The sequence below is a fragment of the Curcuma longa genome, chromosome 20, assembly GCF_044706935.1.
Source record: "Curcuma longa cultivar G26 ecotype Majalengka, Jawa Barat chromosome 20, ITB_CL_G26_1.1, whole genome shotgun sequence".
Taxonomy (NCBI): domain Eukaryota; kingdom Viridiplantae; phylum Streptophyta; class Magnoliopsida; order Zingiberales; family Zingiberaceae; genus Curcuma; species Curcuma longa.
The window spans coordinates 6,377,697-6,397,748 of NC_133880.1; the positions used below are offsets into that span (position 1 = coordinate 6,377,697).

At 40.6% G+C, this 20,052-nt stretch overlaps 3 protein-coding genes across 4 annotated transcripts; all 3 read right to left on the minus strand.

The window, feature by feature from the left end:
* Positions 1-1,741: 1,741 nt before the first annotated feature.
* LOC141812960 (pollen receptor-like kinase 4) lies at positions 1,742-3,676 on the minus strand. The gene has a single exon (XM_074700895.1). The coding sequence runs from the start codon at positions 3,674-3,676 to the stop codon at positions 1,742-1,744; it is 1,935 nt and encodes a 644-aa protein (XP_074556996.1).
* Positions 3,677-3,937: 261 nt separating this feature from the next.
* On the minus strand, positions 3,938-12,511 carry LOC141813869 (uncharacterized). Of its 2 annotated transcripts, none has more exons than XM_074701869.1 (8): positions 12,110-12,511; positions 6,228-6,375; positions 6,004-6,154; positions 5,302-5,427; positions 5,142-5,222; positions 4,858-5,050; positions 4,518-4,782; positions 3,938-4,428 (listed from the first exon to the last, which is right to left on the minus strand). In XM_074701869.1, the coding sequence occupies exons 1-8, from the start codon at positions 12,338-12,340 to the stop codon at positions 4,187-4,189; spliced, it is 1,437 nt and encodes a 478-aa protein (XP_074557970.1). In that variant the 5' UTR covers positions 12,341-12,511; the 3' UTR covers positions 3,938-4,186. The 2 variants fall into 2 exon arrangements, with proteins under 2 accessions (XP_074557970.1, XP_074557969.1); XM_074701868.1 differs by having other exon boundaries at positions 4,858-5,059.
* Positions 12,512-14,606: 2,095 nt separating this feature from the next.
* Positions 14,607-17,123, minus strand: LOC141813364 (beta-fructofuranosidase 1-like). Its single transcript, XM_074701320.1, has 7 exons — positions 16,733-17,123; positions 16,575-16,583; positions 15,648-16,483; positions 15,401-15,562; positions 15,079-15,329; positions 14,924-15,011; positions 14,607-14,831 (listed from the first exon to the last, which is right to left on the minus strand). Exons 1-7 carry the CDS (start codon positions 17,121-17,123, stop codon positions 14,637-14,639), a joined length of 1,932 nt encoding a protein of 643 aa, XP_074557421.1. The 3' UTR covers positions 14,607-14,636.
* Positions 17,124-20,052: the final 2,929 nt, after the last annotated feature.

Sequence of the window (20,052 nt, forward strand, 5' to 3'; positions counted from 1 at the left end):
TCGGCTACCACATGGTGCTGGATTTTGAAATACCGCACCACATAGTGGTGTTGTATTTTGAAATCCGATGTTGTATTTCAAAATCCAACACCAGAGAATCTAACAAAAATTTTAATATATTAAAATTTCAATACGGTATCAGTATATTTTTTCTTATATCAAAATTTTTAATATAATATATGATACGTATCATATATTATATTAAAAATTTTGATATAAGAAAAAATATACTGATACCGTATTGAAATTTTAATATATTAAAATTTTTGTTAGATTCTCTGGCGTTGGATTTCATATGTAGAAGGGGAGCTTTGGTGCAACAGTAAGGTTGTTGCCATGTGATCTAGAGGTCACGGGTTCAAATCCTGGAAACAGCCTCTTGCCAAAGGCAAGGTAAGACTGCGTACAATGGATTCTTTCTCCAGACCTTACATGGCGGAAGCTTTGTACACCGGACTGCCTTTTTTTTTTATATGATATCATATGTAAAATTCCATATACCATATCAAATTAGCTCTAATTAAATTCGTCTCTCTCCCAATTGAAAATCCTAAGTACCGCCATTGTACTTAGTCTTACTTACTTTGTGAGAAGTGATTTTCGAAACTCTAAACTCATGACATCCTTTGCTGCGTCCTTCAGATACTATTGTTCCTAAAATAATAAATTTATATTCATTTTATCATTTAACAACTTATAATCAGATTTAGTTAAAGAAATGTTTACCCCTGAGTAATTTTCAATAGCCAAGTTCTTTAAGAACTTAAATACTATTTAATACATGAAAATAAGAGGATTTATAATCCAAATCCTTACAGTCAAATCATTTTGAATAAGAACTATTCCATTTGAATTTACATTTTCTCTGAATTCTACTTGTAGTAATTTTACTAGTGCGATAAGGCTCGCCTTCCTTTCAAGTAAACGACAATATCTCTTCTGTTCTGCAATCTTTGCAGAAGATTGCAGAACACAAGAGATATTGCGATAAGGCTCGCCTTCCTTTCAAGTAAACGACCATATCTCAATAACGAATTTTGCTATCTTGAGCGACGAGCCAGTGCGCGACCGCCCGACCCCTGCCCGCTTCCTCCGCCGTCACGTCGCCGTCCGATCACCGCCAGCTGCCGGACATGGCCCGTTGGATGCGCAGCTCGCCGGCACGCATTCCGGCCGGATTGCGGCGAAATCCTGCCGGAATCCGGCCGGAAATAGGACAGTGGCCGTTTGTCGGCAGGAATTCGATCGGATTCCGGCCGAATCGCGGTCGGTCTCCGGTCGTGATTCGAATCCGGCCGATTTCGGCCGGATTCCGACCGAATCGTGGCCGGAATTCCGGCCACCGCCGGACCGCCGACGATTGGCGGTTCCAACGGGTCCGATCCGGCGGCCGGCGGTGGTCGGACGGCGATGAACCGACGGTGGGAAGCGGCGGAGGTCCGAGAAGAAATACTGTGCAATCGTGATTTTTGGACGGCTCGCGTTGATCGTGTGATCGGGCGGACGGCGGAGATCGAGACGCTCATGGGCGCGCACCGGGCTGTCGCCCAGGATAGCATTTCTGTCTCAATAAATACTTCCAAAAGAAAAAGAAAAGAAAAATAATCTACATTTCTTTTGTTATAAGATATATATTTGTCATAAATTAAAATTACAGAAAAAAATTTTTCCGAATAAATAAATGAATAATTTAAGAGTCACAAGCTAACGTATAACGAGCCGAGTCACGACATGGGCACATCTACCTAACACCGCGCTGATCGTCGTCGGACGCTTCCCTCGCATCGGGCTCATGGACGCGCGTCTCCTCCGCCGCCGCCGCCGCATCCGACCGCAGCGCCTCGGCCGCGGCCTCCGCCACCTCCTCGATCCTCTCGACCGCCTCCTTCAGCCCCAGACGCCGCTCCGGCTCCGGATCCACGCACTCCACCGCCACCCGCAGCAGCCGCACCATCTCCGGCACTGCTGACTTGGCGCCGGCTACCATCGCCGGGTCCAGGACATCCGCCTCCCGCCCTTCCCCCGCCGCCCGCGTCGCCCACTCCACCACGTCCGTCCCGCCGTCCACGTTGCTCAGGTATTGCGCTGGGAATTTCCCGGTCATCAGCTCAAGCAGAAGCACGCCGAAGCAGTACACGTCCGACCTCGCCGACACTGGCCGACCCGCAAGAACCTCCGGTGTTCGCAGAGCCTGCATCAGCGTCCCCGCCTGCGACGCGTTGACCATCGGCAGATACCCGAAATCCGTCAGCCGAGGCTCGAAATCCAGTGATAGGACCACGTTGCCGGATTTTAGATTCCCGTGCGGGGCGTCGATGAACGGCAGTTCGGTGTGGAGGTAGGCGAGGCCGCGGGCGACGCCCCGGGCGATGCCGAGGCGGCGCCCCCAATCGAGCGCCGCGTGGTCTGTTCCCCTGTCGCCGTGGAGGACGTACGACAAGCTCCTCTTGGGGACAAACTCCAACACGAGCAGCTTCTCGTCCTTCCGGTAATGGTAGGCCAACGGCGTCACCACGTTGGGGTGGGAGAGGCGACCTAGCCGGGCCATCTCGGCGGCGAACGCCTCCTTCCCCAACCGGTTCAAGTCTCGTGTACGCTTCACCACCACGGCGACGCCGTTCGCCATCGCCGCTTTGTACACCGTCCCCATACCGCCGCTCCTCAGTAGCTCCGCCTCCGCCTTCATCAGGTCGGAAAGCTGGAGTTCTCCGTTCCTCGAGCTCAACATAACCAATCCCTCTGCTCCGCCTCCGGCGCCGGCATTTGCACCGCCATCTTCTCCCGAGTTCGGCGAGGTGGTTTCTTTCGCTTTGCGAGCCTTTCCTAACGTCACCACTTCTTCTTTCTTGTCTCCGGTCTTCAACGCGTACAAGGCCATGCAAACGAGGAGGATAGCGAGGGCGCAGGCGATGATAATACTTCCGCCGCCTCCGGCGGCGATCGCGGGTTCAGCACAGGGCTTTCCGACGACGAGCTGGCTGCACAAACCTTCGTTACCGGAGAACGAACTCGAGTTGAACTTGGCAAGCGCCTGCGGGATGGACCCATGGAGATTGTTGTTGGACACGTTGAAGGAGGACAAGGAGGGCAAGGCGAGGGCGGCGGGTATCTCGCCGGAGAAATGATTATTCTCCAGGTGGAGCTCCAGCAGCGCGGTGGCGTCGGCGAGCGAGTCGGGGATGGGGCCGTTGAATTGGTTGTCATCGAGCCAGAGCTTCTTGAGCCGGGTCATGCCGCGGAAGGAGTCGGTGGGGATGGGGCCGGAGAACTTGTTGCGGGAGAGGAGGATGGACTTGAGGGTGTGGAGGCGGCCGAGGTCTGCTGGGAGGGCCCCGGAGAGGGAGTTGTTGACGAAGCTGAGAGAGCGGAGGGCGGGGAAGGCGAAGAGAGCGTCGACGTTGAGGGTGCCGGAGAGGCCCATGTCAGAGAGGTGGAGGCCGGTGATGATGCCCTGGAGGCAAATGACGCCGGGCCAGGGAGCGTGGGGGTCGCAAGGAGGGGAAGGATTGGAGGTGGACCAGGACGAGAGGGCCGCGGCATTGGTGAAAGAGTTTTTTAGGAGGAGGAGGGCGTCGGTGTCGGAGGCCGGCGGGGTGGGGGCAGAGGCCGAGAAGCTGAGGCAGTGGAGGAGGAGGAGGAGGAGGAGGAGGTGGAGGAGAGCCATAGCGGTGGCCATGGCGGAGGAGCGGAGAGGGAGGCCGCTGTCTGGTTGGGGTTTGGTTTTCCTTCTTTTTTGTCTTCTCGGCGTGGATGGAGAATCTAAGGATTGGGGAGGGAGAAAAGTGGATTGACCAATAATAGATCGTGCCGGAGAGAATCCAGCTTTGCACCGTTGACCTTGTCCATCATGTCAACATTACTAACTATATCAATTCAATATTAACAGATCCATTACAACAGAAAGAATTTTAAACCATTTAATATCAGACATGTCTGGTTGGCATTATGAGAGTTTCATCTATAGCAAAAGTATAATTTTAAACAGATCCAATACAACAGAAAGAATTTTGCTAACAGATTCAGCAGATATACAGTATATTATTTTTGCTTAGGGATCATTTTGACGGGATATTAAGCCTATCTCCGAAGATACAATACTATTACAGCTATGATAGAACATGGCATGCAGGTAGGTCTCGATCAAACAGACCCACACTATAAACAGGCATAGAGAAGGTGATTCTATCTAGTTAGACCAGACATGGATCAAACCTTGCTTGTTGCCAGTGTAGATCTCGTTCCGTTCTTCGTCGTAGAAGAGGGCAGTGACATCTTCAAGAGCCTCCCTGATGGTGCTTCTGATTGTAGACCGGTTGGTATCCTTGCGCTTTCGAGACGCGGGCTGGAGTGTGGGATCGAGTGGACATATCTTGGCTATGCATTTTCCGGTGAGGATGTTGCTCATATTGATGGAGCCAACAGGAGATACTGATCAAAATGGAAACAAGACAGATCCTATCATCAGTCAATTGGGCAGGAAGCAAAACTTTAGAGCTTGATGGGATTGAGCACCATACCTCCCTGCTTGTCACACCCATCTTCAGCTTTGCAGTAGGAGATTATTAGATTTTGATCGCTGGTAATGTAAATGTTGTTGGTATTACAGTCCAGATGCCACAGTTGATGGTCCTCAAACGAAGTGACAAGCTCCCCGCGAAAATTCCAAACTGACACAGTCCTGTCTCTGAACGTCAAGAAAAGGTGGTTCTCGTAGAGGAAAATGAATGCAGAAGGGGTCATGAACTCATTCTTGCTAACTTCAATGAGGTCTGTATTCCTGACCTGCTAACTTCAAGGTGTATTAGAGATGAATGAACAAATTTGAGTAACAAATAAGGAAAAGTTTTAGCAGTTTACATCGAGAATCTGTAGGTTCTCATTTTCTTGCTTCACTAGAAGTTTCTCGTTGAACTGTTCTATGAAGTCAACCTTTTTGTTGCGATGCAGCAAGTGATTAAAAGATTTCAATACTTTTCCATCTTCGATTGAGAGTATTGTCAGTGGTACATGACTAAGAGTTCTTTGGTAAATTAGCAACATGATCCCAGGGCTGCCAGAACTGATATTAGGAGAAAAAATAGGGGAGAAAACAATAGTACAAATATTTCCATAGAAATTATTTGAAGCGCAAAAGTTGGGACCTTATTTTAATTTCCTGGATCTCCTTGTCACAAATTGAGTAGAGAAAGGAGTAGTTTTTCAGGTCAAAAACCTTGTAAATGCTGAAAAGATATATGTGAGACTTCAGAAGGATGCTCCTAAAATTTAGGACGACATAGTAACTAAAAGGTGGTAGCTTACCCATCCTGGGCTGAGTAGGTCAGCACTTTACCATTTACATCATCGAATTCGACAAAACCTGGCCATTTTAAGGATTCAGTTTCAAAAAGGGGATACCCAGCATCCAATTGGTTTCTCCTGATATATCTGCATAGTTGAGTTGACACCATGGGATCATTCTTTTGAGAGTAATCATATTCAAATAGCAAATTTATGGACTTCTATCTTATAAAAAAAATGGAGACATCAGTCGAATAAAAAAGACAGTCAGTGCCAGTATAATCAGTGATCATGAAAAACAATTGGTTTCTCCTGATATATCTGCATAGTCGAGTTGACACCATGGGATCATTCTTTTGAGAGTAATCATATTCAAATAGCAAATTTATGGACTTCTATCTTATAAAAAAAATGGAGACATCAGTCGAATAAAAAAGACAGTCAGTGCCAGTATGATCAGTGATCATGAAAAACAATTGGTTTCTCCTGATATATCTGCATAGTCGAGTTGACACCATGGGATCATTCTTTTGAGAGTAATCATATTCAAATAGCAAATTTTATGGACTTCTATCTTATAAAAAAAAATGGAGACATCAGTCGAATACATAAGACAGTCAGGCCCAGTCTGTTTGTTTTCAACTAAAATAAAAAGAAGCCAAAAATTTATTCATGTGCAGAAATTCTCATTGGTGATTGATCCACTTGAAAAGAGTCACTTACCCAATTGAAGTTGTCCTGCATTTCAAAGAACTGAAATGATCCGACGCGTAAACTGACACGGTGATGAGAGATTCATTGTTCTTATTATAAAATAAGCTCCTGATAACTTCATCAGGGCTTATGTTCAAGAAGCATATCCGCTTGTTTGTTGCTGCAACAATAAGCAGAAGTCAATCACAATGAAAAAGAAAGGACCGGCTACAGAGTGTGACTGGAAGATTTACTTCTACTAAAAGCAGCACAAAGACCGGACTGCGCGAGAGCAAATATAAGATCATTTGCAGCAACAATCTCGATAATCTTGGACCTTTTCTTCAGAAATTGCAATTTCAGAAACCAGTGGATATTAGGATCATACGTGTCAAACTCTTCCTGTTATCCAGAAGAGAAACCATAAGAGAAAAGAGATTGTTAGCACAATCCCATTGGCAAGATCTATATTTGACTAGGATATGGTGTACAGAACAAGGTATTTGTACACTTGCATTCGTGGAGAATGAATATGCACCAAATGAAAAAATATAAGTATCTGACAGATCATGCCTAAAATCTCAAGGGAAAGGCAACAGATATACATCTGTGACATAATTTAGTCATGCATGTTGTAAGCAAATTGGCCAGGAATTAAAAAAATTTATCACTACATGGCTTAGAAACATTGAACTTCATATATAAGCAAACTGTCCTGTATCTCCACATAAATGATGTAAGAAAATTGTAAACTAGATAAATATAGCACTGACTCAATGTTTTTTCCTTATATTTCACAAATAGGATACTGAATAGTAAAGTGTGGTGGAACAGACAGCTGGCACTGTGAACAAACTTTAATGCTATGGTTACGAGAAATTAGCTTAGTTTTAATCCATGTTTACATTACTAAAGTGCCTAGATGATTGCTATCAGGAAACTTGAAGAGACTTATCAAAAGTTACTGTGGTCCTCAGTCCTAAATTTTTAGGTGTTTTTTTTGCCAATTAACATTGATTATATTTGTAACGTAAACAAGTGTTAGTTCTGATAGGTAGTTGGTCTAGCTCTGTGTCAATGTGCCTAAATTTTATTTCCCAAGAAATCTGAGCTGAGGAAGATCCTGAATATAAGTTCTAAATCAATAATATTTCTCTGACAAGTATTTGTGTTAAGAAAAACATAATAAATCTTCAGGAGGTTCAACTTGGTGGAAACTCTCTCTAAACTTGAATTTTTAGTTGATCATGACAGAAACTACCATTTCACTTGGTGGGCTGAGAACGCTGGGCATTACTTCAAGGTTTTCTGGCTCACCAATTATAACCTTTTCTTGCTTCTTAATGACAGAGACTCAAACAGAAACACCCAAATAAAGCATTGAGATTCATTCCAGCAACAGATCCAACAGAAATAAGATGTGGCGAGACTTAAATCTAATTCGTAAAGCAGTATAGAGCTCTTTAGGAATGGAAGGTTTAGTGATATTCTTGACGCAGTATATAGAAGTCAATGGATTAAATAATCAAGACTAGAGAACAGTATTGTATACTCATCATATAGATAACTCCAGAATGTAGTTTCATCCTACACAAATAAAACAAGTCTGCTCCTTTCACAATGGCCATCCAGCATACTATTGATACTTATATTACAAGATAGTCACCGCTAAACAAAGTTCTGCATCATAGTTCAATATGCATAATGATGTCATTGAATTTGTAAGTAATTTCCCACCAAGCAATAGAACATCAGCTTTTAGATCATATCTGTAGAATTTAGGAAAGAAAAATAGTGTCTTGTGTTGTATTTGGAAAAAATGATTAACATATTTATAGATTTAACATTAAATCCATAAACATGACTAATTCTGTTGCATAACAATAAAAATGCCTTAAACTAGGTTGACTGTAATATTTGATCTAGAACTCCTCAAGTTGAAGCATAAACACTGTCTAATTTGTTATATTAGGTTTTTTTTAAATGAATCTCAATGGAAACATAATACTTGAAAGTCTATCAATGCGAACAGCAAAAGCACTTTAGACAACCAGAAGTTGGTTGTTTCTCTGCCCTAATAACTGATGGAAGAGCGGCAACAAGAGGCTCATTAGACAACTAGATGTTGTTTAATTTTTCCACTTGATTGTAAAGTGCTTGATAGAACATCCAATATAGAAAACAAACAAAGAGATTGAGAAGAAGGCATAATTTATGTCTTCATTGTTACCATGCATGGAGTGCAACAAAGTGCAATGAAGCAACATGCATAGAGACATCCGGAAGACATGCGCTAGTCATAGCAAGGTTCTAATCTGCATAATTCCTAGATTCTCACAAAATGCATGATGATAAGTAGACACTGCTAGCCTCCCTTTAGAGGATTATCTCTTCCAGAAACTCCTATGTGGAAAGGTAACTTTGAAACCATGTAAAATTTAGGAGAAAAAAATATTATACTGCACTGTATTTTATAAAGAATAATTATATGTTTTCATTGCTTCAATATAACCTATACACGACTAATTCTAACTAAAACATAGGAATCAAACTATGCTTGTCTTAAACCATGCTATATCTTGTATTTTTACGTAACAATATTAAATGCATTAATGCTAAGTTGACCTTTTTATGCCAGCACAGTTATGACATTCCTAAATGCTTGAAATCATAAACTTCACGTTTACAAGTGACGTGGGTGAAAATTTTCAAGATTTGTAAGTTCCCATGCATTAACCTCCCACCACTTAGCATCAAAAGGATTTTCTGAACCTAAAAAGAAATAAAAAATAAAAAAACCCTACTATCAATGAGGCACTTATTCTACCTTCAAAATAGATAGTTTAGTCCCACATCGGGTGTTATATGGAAGTTAACAGCATGCCCAAATAGGAGAACTAACCATATGGGCTAAACCAATTAAGTTCCCATATGAGACTCAACTGAGGTGCAACATCTTGCGTACAATGGATCCTTTCCCTGGAAAAAATTAACCTCCTTTTTGCTACTCTTTTTTTCCTGTAAACTAAGGTTCAACATCTTATGAAAAAAATACCCACCTCTTTTTGTTATTTTTTTCCAGTAACTAATTGACGCATTAGTTAAACTGTCAAGTAAATTATGTCCACAATCTCTATAGCAAAATTCTGTGTACCTCTCTCTTTCTTTCTTTTTATCAAAATTCTCCATTTTAGTGTATCATAATATGTGGGTTCTCCAAAAGAACATGTGTGCCTATAGATTATGGCATTCCATGCATAGCTCAAAAGTTAAGTTTTTGGTCCCTGATCGAAACGATTTAATCTCAATGTTGATACTAACTTAGACTAAACAAAATTGACCTAAAAATCCTAAGCTACCTTAATTAGTAGGTTGTAACCTTAAAATAAATAGTTGTTTTGCAATTTATAAATATATTATGGTATTCCACGCATGATTTAAAAAATCATTCGAATCGGGGTTTCGGTTTGGACGAATCAAATTTATGTTGATGTCATATTGGGAGAGTTGGCATGGTTTTACAAAATCCCCATTTGAGTTGTATAACCAATCAAAATTTTAAAAGGGTCACATATTGACTGCATATGGCATAGGTAGTACGTTCATTTGAACCAATTTAAACTAAACCAAAATGGCTTAAGCCCCTACCTTATTTAGAAGCTTGTAATTAAAAAAAATGTTGTTTGAAAGTGATAAACACTTTAAGTATCAATATAATTATCTTTTAATATTTTTAATGGTTACTAAATATGCCTCCATACATGATGCGGCATATGCACTACATAGTGGAGTGACTATATAGGAGGTACGAGAGAAAAAAGGAGTCGCAACGAGGAATCAATATTGACCGGCATCAAGCCCTAACCATTATAGGAGGGGAAAAAGAAGAGGAAGTTGTGGCTCACCTAGAGGAGGGTTCCCACGTGTTGTCCTAGCGCCCTTGCTCCATGTTGTCAGTGTTAGCAGCAAGTGCAAAAAGACTTGTCTTTACTTGCATGAAACCTACATTGCCGGAGCATAAGATCACCGCATAGGCTCACCCTCGGATCTTGCATATGAAGCATTGCATCATCGGGTTGGTGAAGCTTTAATTGTGTAAAAGTTGTTAAGATCGAGATGCTACCTAGGAACGCAAGTAGGTCCATAGGGTTGGATCGTAGATTCGGGGAGGGAGACTCCTCCATAAGGGCAATCCAGTGCAAGAAACTTCCACCAATACAAAGTCCTAAGGGAAGAGTCTATTGTACGAAATTTTTCCTTGTGTTACAAGAGCTTATTTCCATGACTCAAACTTGTGACAACCAAGTCACATGGCAGCAACTTTACAATTGCACCAAGGCAAGGAGGGAGACTCCTCCATTTTTATTAAAATATTTTTGAACTATATTTGACTTTTTATGATTTATCATATATATTATCTTTCAATATATAGTAATAATATAAAAATTTTAAACACTTTCATACAAAAAATACAATAGAATTCATAGTATTCTATATTTATATAGCAAGATTTCAAACTTAGTAATAAAGCTATTTCTATGAAGAACCTACTACTTTTATTCAAGTGTAATAGTCCATCTTCCACTACCGCAAATAGAAAAACCTAGGTTTAAATATTTCAAGCTTTAGTTTGAGAGAATACTTCATCCTATAGTAACTTCAAAAATCTATGAGTAAGGCAAAAAGATTTATTCAAAACAACCAACAAATATGCACCTTGTTCATAAGTGCCTAGCTCATGGTGATCCTCACACATCAAAGGATTTCAAACTTAATATTAGTGTATTTTTACTTGGTGGTGAAAACATTATTTTTTTAGTTAAGCATTAATTTGTTGCTTTTAAGTCAAATTATAGTTGAAATTTTCAATGAACATTGTTGTCCACAATTCTAGTATTACTATAAGAAAATGTTGTTGCTTTTGGCTAAAATTGATGTTAAAATAAGTTTATAAATCGCTTAAGCACATCTGAACATCCAAGAAAAACCAATTTATGTTTCTACAACTATCATCCATGCTAGTGATGGAAATAGATTAAGATGCATTTGAAATTGGCTTGTTTAATGATGCTTTCTCCAGTTATAATAAATGATATGTAATATTAGTCGGAGAGAACCATATCCAACACCACCCAACATGCATGTGAAGAGAGGGGAAAAATGACTCAATTGATGAGATACATGGAGACTGAAATTTCCTAAAGATCATAACTGAATCTAGCTGAGATTACGAAAATAATAAAATTATCCCAGGCTTACAAAATGAACCACAAAACCCAATTGAAATACTCAAATATCAAATCAAAACCATCGTACAACTGCAAGAATCAAACAAGCTTGAAGGGAATTGCTCAACCCGATGATGATGCTTGATCCAGTACTTCACTTTGATTCTGATCAATGCTCAACTGCACCACTGAATATGAGTCAGTGTCAACTGTAACCATAGAAGCCTAATTTGGCACAAAGGCTGTTTTTCCTTTTGTATCTTAAATATTTCATTTGACATTATTTCTTTCCCCTTAATTTTTTATGATTGGTTCATTATTACTCGAGTGCACATACGATAGTAAGCCACCGAGAAAGGAAGATTAAAAAATTAACAAAGAATTGTTTTTTCTCCTAACTTGTGTTTTCTCCTGGGGATTCCAAGGTCTTAGTAGACTATTACTTTCCTCCCAAGTGGATTCCAGCACGATGTGTTTGGATTTATTCTAGTTATCCCCTCCTTGCACACTTATGATAGCATCCATTTTTTTTCCTGCCCCCATTTTCAATATTTTCTAGAGTGCAATAGTTGGGAACTTACGTTTGTTTTCAATCAAGAGTAAATCCTTTGCTAAACCAGGAGAACATACCTCATTTTAGCTTCAATTTTTCCACTAAAGGGAATTCCTTCAGATTATCTTCACTTACACAGTTCCACCCTAAATCAAAGTTCCGAATACAAAGGAAGAAAGCCACACAGTGCTAGATTTTACATATTCAAAATAACATCAACAGAACGTTGAAATGTCTAAATTTTGCAAACTCCAACGAGCAATACATCGCCAGAGATGAAGCAGTAGCAATTGAAAGACTATAGAGAGATAATAAACAGCCGCCCGAAACCAAAAGCAAGACGAGGGATTCAAACCTGGAGCTGGATGTTTCGGAACTTCTCAGGCGTCACGGCGGCGCTGCCACGGCACAGCTGGGGGGTGCCACCGATCTCCCGTCGCTGGAGCTTCCTCACCGTGTTGATGCATTCCTGCCGCCTGCGCTTCTGGCCGGAGCCCTCGCCTTGGAGCAACTTCCACCCTTTCTTCCTCGCCGTCACTCGGAGCCGAATCCTCAGCGGCGACGACTTCTTCAGGTGGCTCTCCATCACTTATATCACGGCGCCGCCGACTCCAGCACCGGAGGCGGGGGCTGGTAAACTCACGGGATGGAGGAGGAAAGCTAGGGCTAGGGTTAAGCGAAGCTCAACTACGGCTGAACGATACAGTGAACGGAGATGGAAAGAGGGAGTTCTCCGTATAAAAAGCGTGTAGCCTTGTTTCCATTTTTACCAATGAAATTCGCCCAAATGCTCTGAAAGCTGTCCTTTATTTTTGGCAACAACTCAATTAGGGTTTTTTATTTTTTAAATTTGCAAATAAAAAAAATCCTCAAAATATTCCCTCCCCTGAATTCTCTCGACTCTTTTCGCTCATTCATCGAAGTCGACTGTTCTTTCCATTCGATATCGCTATTTAAACCTTCGTCGTCTCTATTATTAACCTCACCGCTAACTTGTGCTACGACAGGATTTGAAGACACTAAATAATTAGTACGAGAGTTGATTTAATATAACGTACTTGAGTATTAGTTAAAGAATTTGTATTAGTGCGATAAGCAATATAAGTTACCAAATTTAGAAAGTAAATTTTTCCCACGATATACGATATACGAGTGATGAAGTAGATGATTTCGTAGATTTTTATCGTATGTAATACTATATTATTTGATAAAGAAGTTAGTTGAAGTTTTATATAGTGTAGATACGGATCCGGATATAGAAATATTGACTTTGACTAAGTTTATTGTTAATATTTTTGCCACGTGGAAACATTACATAGATGGGATAAGGGAATGGTGGAATGCGAAATAGTTAGATCGTCCCTCGTCTTTTTCATATTAAGATCAGTACCAGAAGTAGTTTGATCATCTTTTCCTTAGTGAGATTTGTTATCAAAAGTAGTTGGATCATCTTTTCCATAATGAGATCCGTCATCGGAAGAAGTTAGATTGTATTTTCTTCCTTCAATTTGTTATGAGAAAAAAATCAAATTATCTCTTATTTATTCAGAGTCGTTATAGAAAATAATCTAAGTGTCTCTTTCTAATTCTTCTGGAAAAAGAAGAAGTCCGCCATCTTAGCGGTTTCACACGGTCGACCATACGACCATCTATGATGAGGTAAATTGAGAAGCTGCAGTTGATCACGACGCAGGAGGGTATGATTCGAACCCTTGCCTCTCTTCTGCAAGTTTGTTGCGTCGTAACCAACTCAGCTATGCCCGGGGGTGTCTCTTTGAACTCTGATTTTTATAAAAAGAAGTCAGATTTAGACTCTCAAGAGGAAATTATGTCGACTTTAAGAGTATTTTTATCTAAGAAGTTACACATCTAATATAATTAGTTATCACAGCAGTACAGAGTTCAAGTAAAAAAATTGTGTTAGTTACGTTATTATGATGCCAATTATGGAGTCTAAATGAAAAGTTGTATCAATTAAGAGCATTTGGAAGAGGGTAATTATGTATCTCAGTAAAGGAATATTTTTTTTTTTCTAAAAAAAAGTGAACAGTCAGAATCAGATGAAAAAACACACTTATTATATGAAGACTTCGATAGATTCGTTCATCTTTATAAAAGACATGTTAGTTCTGATGAATAGTGTGCAATCTTAAAAACCAACACCATAATCTAAATTTTTAGTTCATTTCTTCATTTGTCTACTCCAATAGGCAAGCCAAGTGTGTCTTGATCCCTTCTAATCTTTTGTTGCATTTATTCAGAGATAACTATTTTTTTATATTTCCTATTTCATAGAGGACTTCATCTAGTTGATTCTGATCAACCTAAGTTGATTTCATCTCGTGGATTCCAATCAACCTCAACTAATTTCATTCGATTTTATCCAATCGATTCCAGCCAACCTTAGCTGACTTCGCCTAACTTCATCCAACTGATTCCAATCAATCTCAATTGATTCCATCCAGTTGACTTCATCTAACCATCTCAATTGATTCTTTCAGTAGATTCTCTGTATACCACTTCAACACGATATATTTGAAAGTCAATCTTCCACTTTATAAAAAATTTGAAGTACCCCGTACTCATACCTAAACAAATACAATAGAGTAGAAGTTTTTATTTCAACCTTTAGAATTAATTATGACAATCTTATTATTTGAATGAGATTTATATAATACTATTTTACGAGTATAATCATTATTTAGTTTTTTTTCTCATTTTTATATCTCTATTTTAATCATTTTATTATATAGATTTTTATGTGATATATCTCGAGTAAAAGAAAAAACATAGAAAATCTTCACATAGGCACAAATATTTAGAATAAAATTATTCTAAACAACAATAATTAATCACATGGAACGGCTAGAAGAAAGGTGATCTTAAAAGTCATAGAGATGATTAGAAGTTGAATTCATCTGCCAAACAGTGAGAGATTTGAGAGTGACTGTGGCATCGTTGGCATTGTTGAACAGAAAGACTCTTGCCGCGTTGTAGATCGCCTTGGTTGGATACACACGGGAAGTGATGCATGTTCTTCCTCCTTGAGCAAAACTCTCCACTATCGAATGATCCACCTACCAAAATAATCAAATATATGTTTAATATATCATTTTAAATTCATTAAATAAATTGTAATTTTCCTAAATAGAAAAGTGAAGATAATTACCAATATTCTGACGGATAATGTCTCGCCAGGAAGCACAGACACGTGGCTGCCGACCACCCTCTTCACAATATCGTTCGCCCTTGATGACCTACGTTAATTAATTTATAAATTACAATTTCCCCCTCAAATTTCTGAATAATACTAAATATTCAAACCTCGACTCGTCGTGGCAGAAGTGCGTAGCGAGTTGGCCGTCGGCAGCTCTGGCGACGTAGAAGTATACGGCCGTCTTCTCCAGTACTGCCTCGTCGGCCAACACCGCAAGGCCGAACGGCCCGACGGCGCCTCTCGCCGCAGCGCCGCCGCCCGTGCTGCAATTGTAACCCGTGCCCTTCGTTGTCGCCGTCGCCGTCATCAACGCTGATATTGCCGCCTCGTCTATCTCGAACTCACCCTCCATGTCCACCTATCGATCGATACATCGCACAGTCTCAAAAACATCGCAAAATTTCCCCCTTTGAACCATTAATCTCGTACCTGAGTGGCCGGGCTAACGTCGAGAGGGATCAAGGATCCAGGAAGCAATTTGATGTTCTCGAATTTTTGGCTGCTCATCCTCAAGCTCTTCACCTCCTCCACCGGCCACTGAACCAGATTTCTTCCCGTTTTTGCATCCAATTCTACCGTTCGAGGAATGCTCTGTTCGTAATTAATTAATTAACCATGAAGGTGTTTTGAAAAATTGAAGACGATTACGGGGTGCAGTTTGAAAATTCTTCCGTACCTGGAGCGACGCCCAGCCCTTGCGGACGTCGGCGGCCTCGCTGTCGGCCTCGCCGACCCACCCCCACAGCACCCGCCGCCGCTTCGCCGGGTCGTAGAACGACTTCGACGCGTAGAAGTTCCCCCAGTCGTACCTCAGCCCCACCCCCACGTCGGCCGCCGCGTCGTCCGGGACCCACTCGTTCCTCCCCTCGTCGTAGCTCCCGATCGCGTAGTAATCCCGCCGGTCGTCGTCCAAGCTCGCCTTCAGCACGTGCTTCGCCCCGTCCGACAACGAGTAGAAGTCGACGCACTCCCACATCCCCGTCCCCGCCACCCGCCGCAGCTCCCCGGGCACCAACTCGTACTTCACGAAGTCGACGGTGCGGTAGACGAGCGCGACGCCGGCGTGGACGGAGGCGGAGTCATCCTTGGTGCCGATGGCGATCATCCAGGAGCCCCCGTCGGCAGCGGGCCAGGCGGTGGTAGGGTCTCGGAAGTCCTTAAGACCGACGCCGGCGGGAGGAACGATGACCGGATTAGCGGCGGCCTTGGACCAGCGCCGGAGCAGGGGATCGGAGGGGTCGGCGGGAACGGCGAGGTTCTGAACCTGGGCGGAGGAGTTGGTGGAACCAGTGTAGAGAATTACGGGAATGCCGGAGGAGGGAAGGACAGTGGCGGAGCCGGACCAGGCGCCGCGGGCGTCGTACCACCGGTCCGGGAACAGGGCGACGGGGAGGTGGAGCCACCGGACCAGGTCACGTGATATTGCGTGGCCCCACGTGATGTTACCCCACACAGCGCCGCTGGGGTTGTATTGGTAGAACAAGTGGTACCATCCCTTGTAATATAACGGCGCTACAAACACAAAATTAAGAAAAATATATTTTTTAATTGTACGATGGAATATTATTAACAAAAAAATAGCCGAAAATATTAGCATCCTTACCATTTGGATCTGACGATATCATTCGATGAGCGAATTCATGCACATGAAAAAGGAATGAGCAAGATTTAATTAGGACGTAAAGAATTGGTAAATTAATTAATTTTGGAAGGAAATAAATTAATTATTATTATTATTTTCATTAATTAGTAAAAACCAACCGTTCATCCAATTATTGAGGGGCTGGAAATGGAAGCCGGTGCGCTGCCACCGCAGCATGTCGTTGGTCCACTGGAAGGAGTCGTCTCCTCCTCCTCCGCTTCCGCCCTCGGCGGAGAGCCGGCCGCCGGACGACTTCTCGGAGACTCCGGCCTCCCTGCCGCGGGAGACCGCGCCGCCGCTTCCGGGGCGGAGCGTGGCAATCGCCTCGTGCCTACCTCCGGCGCCGCCGCCGAGCACCACCACGACCGCGAGCAATGTAAGGGCTGACGATAAGAGGAGCGCCTGGAGGCGCCGCCGCCGGGGCGAGAGGTGGGCCGAGGAGCCGCCGGGGGATGAGAGGAGCGGCGACGACGCCTCCGGCGAGTGGCGGAGGGGGAGGGAAGGAGCCATGGGGAGAACAGGGGGAATGACTTCGCCAAGCTCTTCTACTCTTTATTTATATATTTTTGAACCGAAAATTTAAGAGATTATTATAGTATTAACTGAATTTTGAAGGGTATTACAAAAACAACAAATCTCTGGGGCAATTTAAAATTTACCTAATTGATTATGTATTTTTTATTTCACCTTTAAGTTTATTTTCTCTTGCTCTTTAAAGTTTTCCTAATTTTCTTATTGAACTATGGAAGTAATGGCTGTCGATTTATTTTTTGTTTTTAATCTCCCATAACGAGACATCTCTTATGAACTATAAATTTTGTTGTAGCTATGATAAAACTCAGGGCCGGATGATGATATAAACAGTCTTAATTCTTTTTATTTTTTGTTATAATTTTTTATTTGAATAATTTTGTTTGGTTTTCTAATTGTATATTAAAATTAACAATACTTAACAAAAGGTGAAATCTGTCACCCCAACGCTCTCATATGATCGGCCTCATGATCATATGTGATGAGATAAATCGAGAAGCTGTAATTAGCCATGATAGAGGAGGATATTGTCTTGACTTCGTTGAGATTCAACCATTGTCCACTTCAATAAGTCTATTCCATCGTAACAAACTCAACTATATGCCGGGATTACATTGATAACATTGGAAAAATCAACAATACAACTCCTTTAAATCATGATTAAAACATTATATAAATTGTTCACCTCTCTATTCATAATTTAACATACTTCAGCATAAAAAGGTGGAATCCCAGCGGTCTCATATGATCGGTTTCATGATATAATTTATCACACTTTAGAAAAAAAGTACAATCCACCACCCCAGCGGCTTCATACGATTGACCGATCAACCTCACGACATAGTTTACCACACAAATCATACCATAATATATCACATTATCTACATCAATATAAAATTATATATACATGCTCTCGACTATGAAATGATAGTAAACGGTGGGATGAATGGCGCACAACCCGGCACCGAACTTCAATAGTTCAATTACTTTATGACGTTGGCTGTCTATCAAGATTAATTGAATTTGTATATATATCTTGCGTGACGCATGGTCTATGACTATATAAGATTTTTATTAAAAAGGGTAGTCAAATTCCGACCACTATCCGGCCGGAATGCGGGATGTGCGCCGGCGAACTGCGCGTTCATTGGGTGTACGCAGTCTTACCTTGCCTTTGGCAAGAGGCTACAGTGGCGAGGGGTCGGAGGAGTACACACGGGTCGCGCAGGATACGGGCCGCAGCATAACAAATATATATATATACACAAGGCTCCTCTTTGTCACAACAAATCTGGATTTATTATTTTAAAACAGAAGATTAAATTACTTGTGATCACCCATTCAATCTAGGTCTGGATTTAATTTTAATATTTAAAATATATTTATTGACAGAATGTTAATTTGGTGTATATATATATAAATATATATGCTTCATTTAAATTAAACATTAAATTTTAAATATTAAAATTCAAAATATACAAAAATAAATTTTTTTAATACATTTGTGCTCACGATAGTACTCACGGATAGTGCCCAACCTATTAAAATATATATATATATATATATATGAAATAAGATTCCGAATAACAGTTTTAAAAGTTATATAAAAAAATCAATTATGGATTGGGCGATAAGAACATTCCATGGAATTTTTGATAATATTTGGCATGTGGAAACATGACATGGCCACATGTTCTGTTGCCAAATCGCATGATCCATCATCGTCATCAGACCGCATGGAATGTTTTCGACTCGATGCGCTGGAACATACATCCCACGTTCTTAACATATCTCAGCCAATTATGCATCCTTGCTGGACCTTCATTATATATGTCTTTCAATCATGAAACTAAATTTTGTCCTTTTTCTTAAAGCTAAATAATTGACTATTTTATTACATATGATAAAAATAAAAAAGGACCAATTTATCGAGATTACTCAAATTTTCAGGTGTAAATTGCCCTTTGTACTCTTAGAGCAACTTTCAGCTCAATTAGTGCATGTCTTATTATAAATCTATTGATTAATATCTTTATTTTTTAAGGGTTCTGAATACATCATGGTTAAATCATCATTTGATGAACTATTGATATACATGCTCCTTAATGATAATCATCTGAAAAAATTAAGAGACCTGAAAAACATTTAAAAAGAGAAATAGAATGATGTCAGAGGTAGATCCCGACAAATCACTTTGACACTCAAATTAAGATTTTACATGATAAAAGAGTTTAAAGGTTTAAAAAAGTTAAGATTAATATGTGCATATTTATGCTTATAGATATGAGTTACTTTTATAGAGTTATTAATAATTAATATTTTGAAATATACATGCGTTTTAAAAATATTCTAAAATGCTTTTCTAATTTTAAGGATGAATTAATTTTATCCTATATGACACATAAAGATAATAGATTTCTGAAGAAGGCATTGATATATTTTCGGGGTCTTTTTTGGAAAAGAGGAAAAAAACAGATTCCTAATGAATATATAACTTTAATATCCACCGCCCGAGCAATAATTGCATTATTTATTGAACTCTATGTGTCTCTGTGTGTGTGTTTTTTTTAAAATATGCTTCCAATTAATTCATGTACTGTTAATGCTGGGGACAAGGCAGATTGAGAATTTCATTTGCCTTTGAAAATTTTATTGTGTTATCATTTTAACTCGAAATTTTTGTTTGATTTTTTTTATAAGCGAGTTGTTTAGACTCGTCGAGACTCGATTAATTGGACGATCTCTCATCCTAATTTATTAATTTATCAGATAAATTTAAAAGTGTTAATAGTTTCTTATTCAATATTAATTTTGAAGATAAACATCCCTCCCTCCTAGTTTACTGACTAAGTAGATTTGAAAGTACGAGTGATTTTTTATCTAATAGTTAACGTTCTAAATTTTTCAT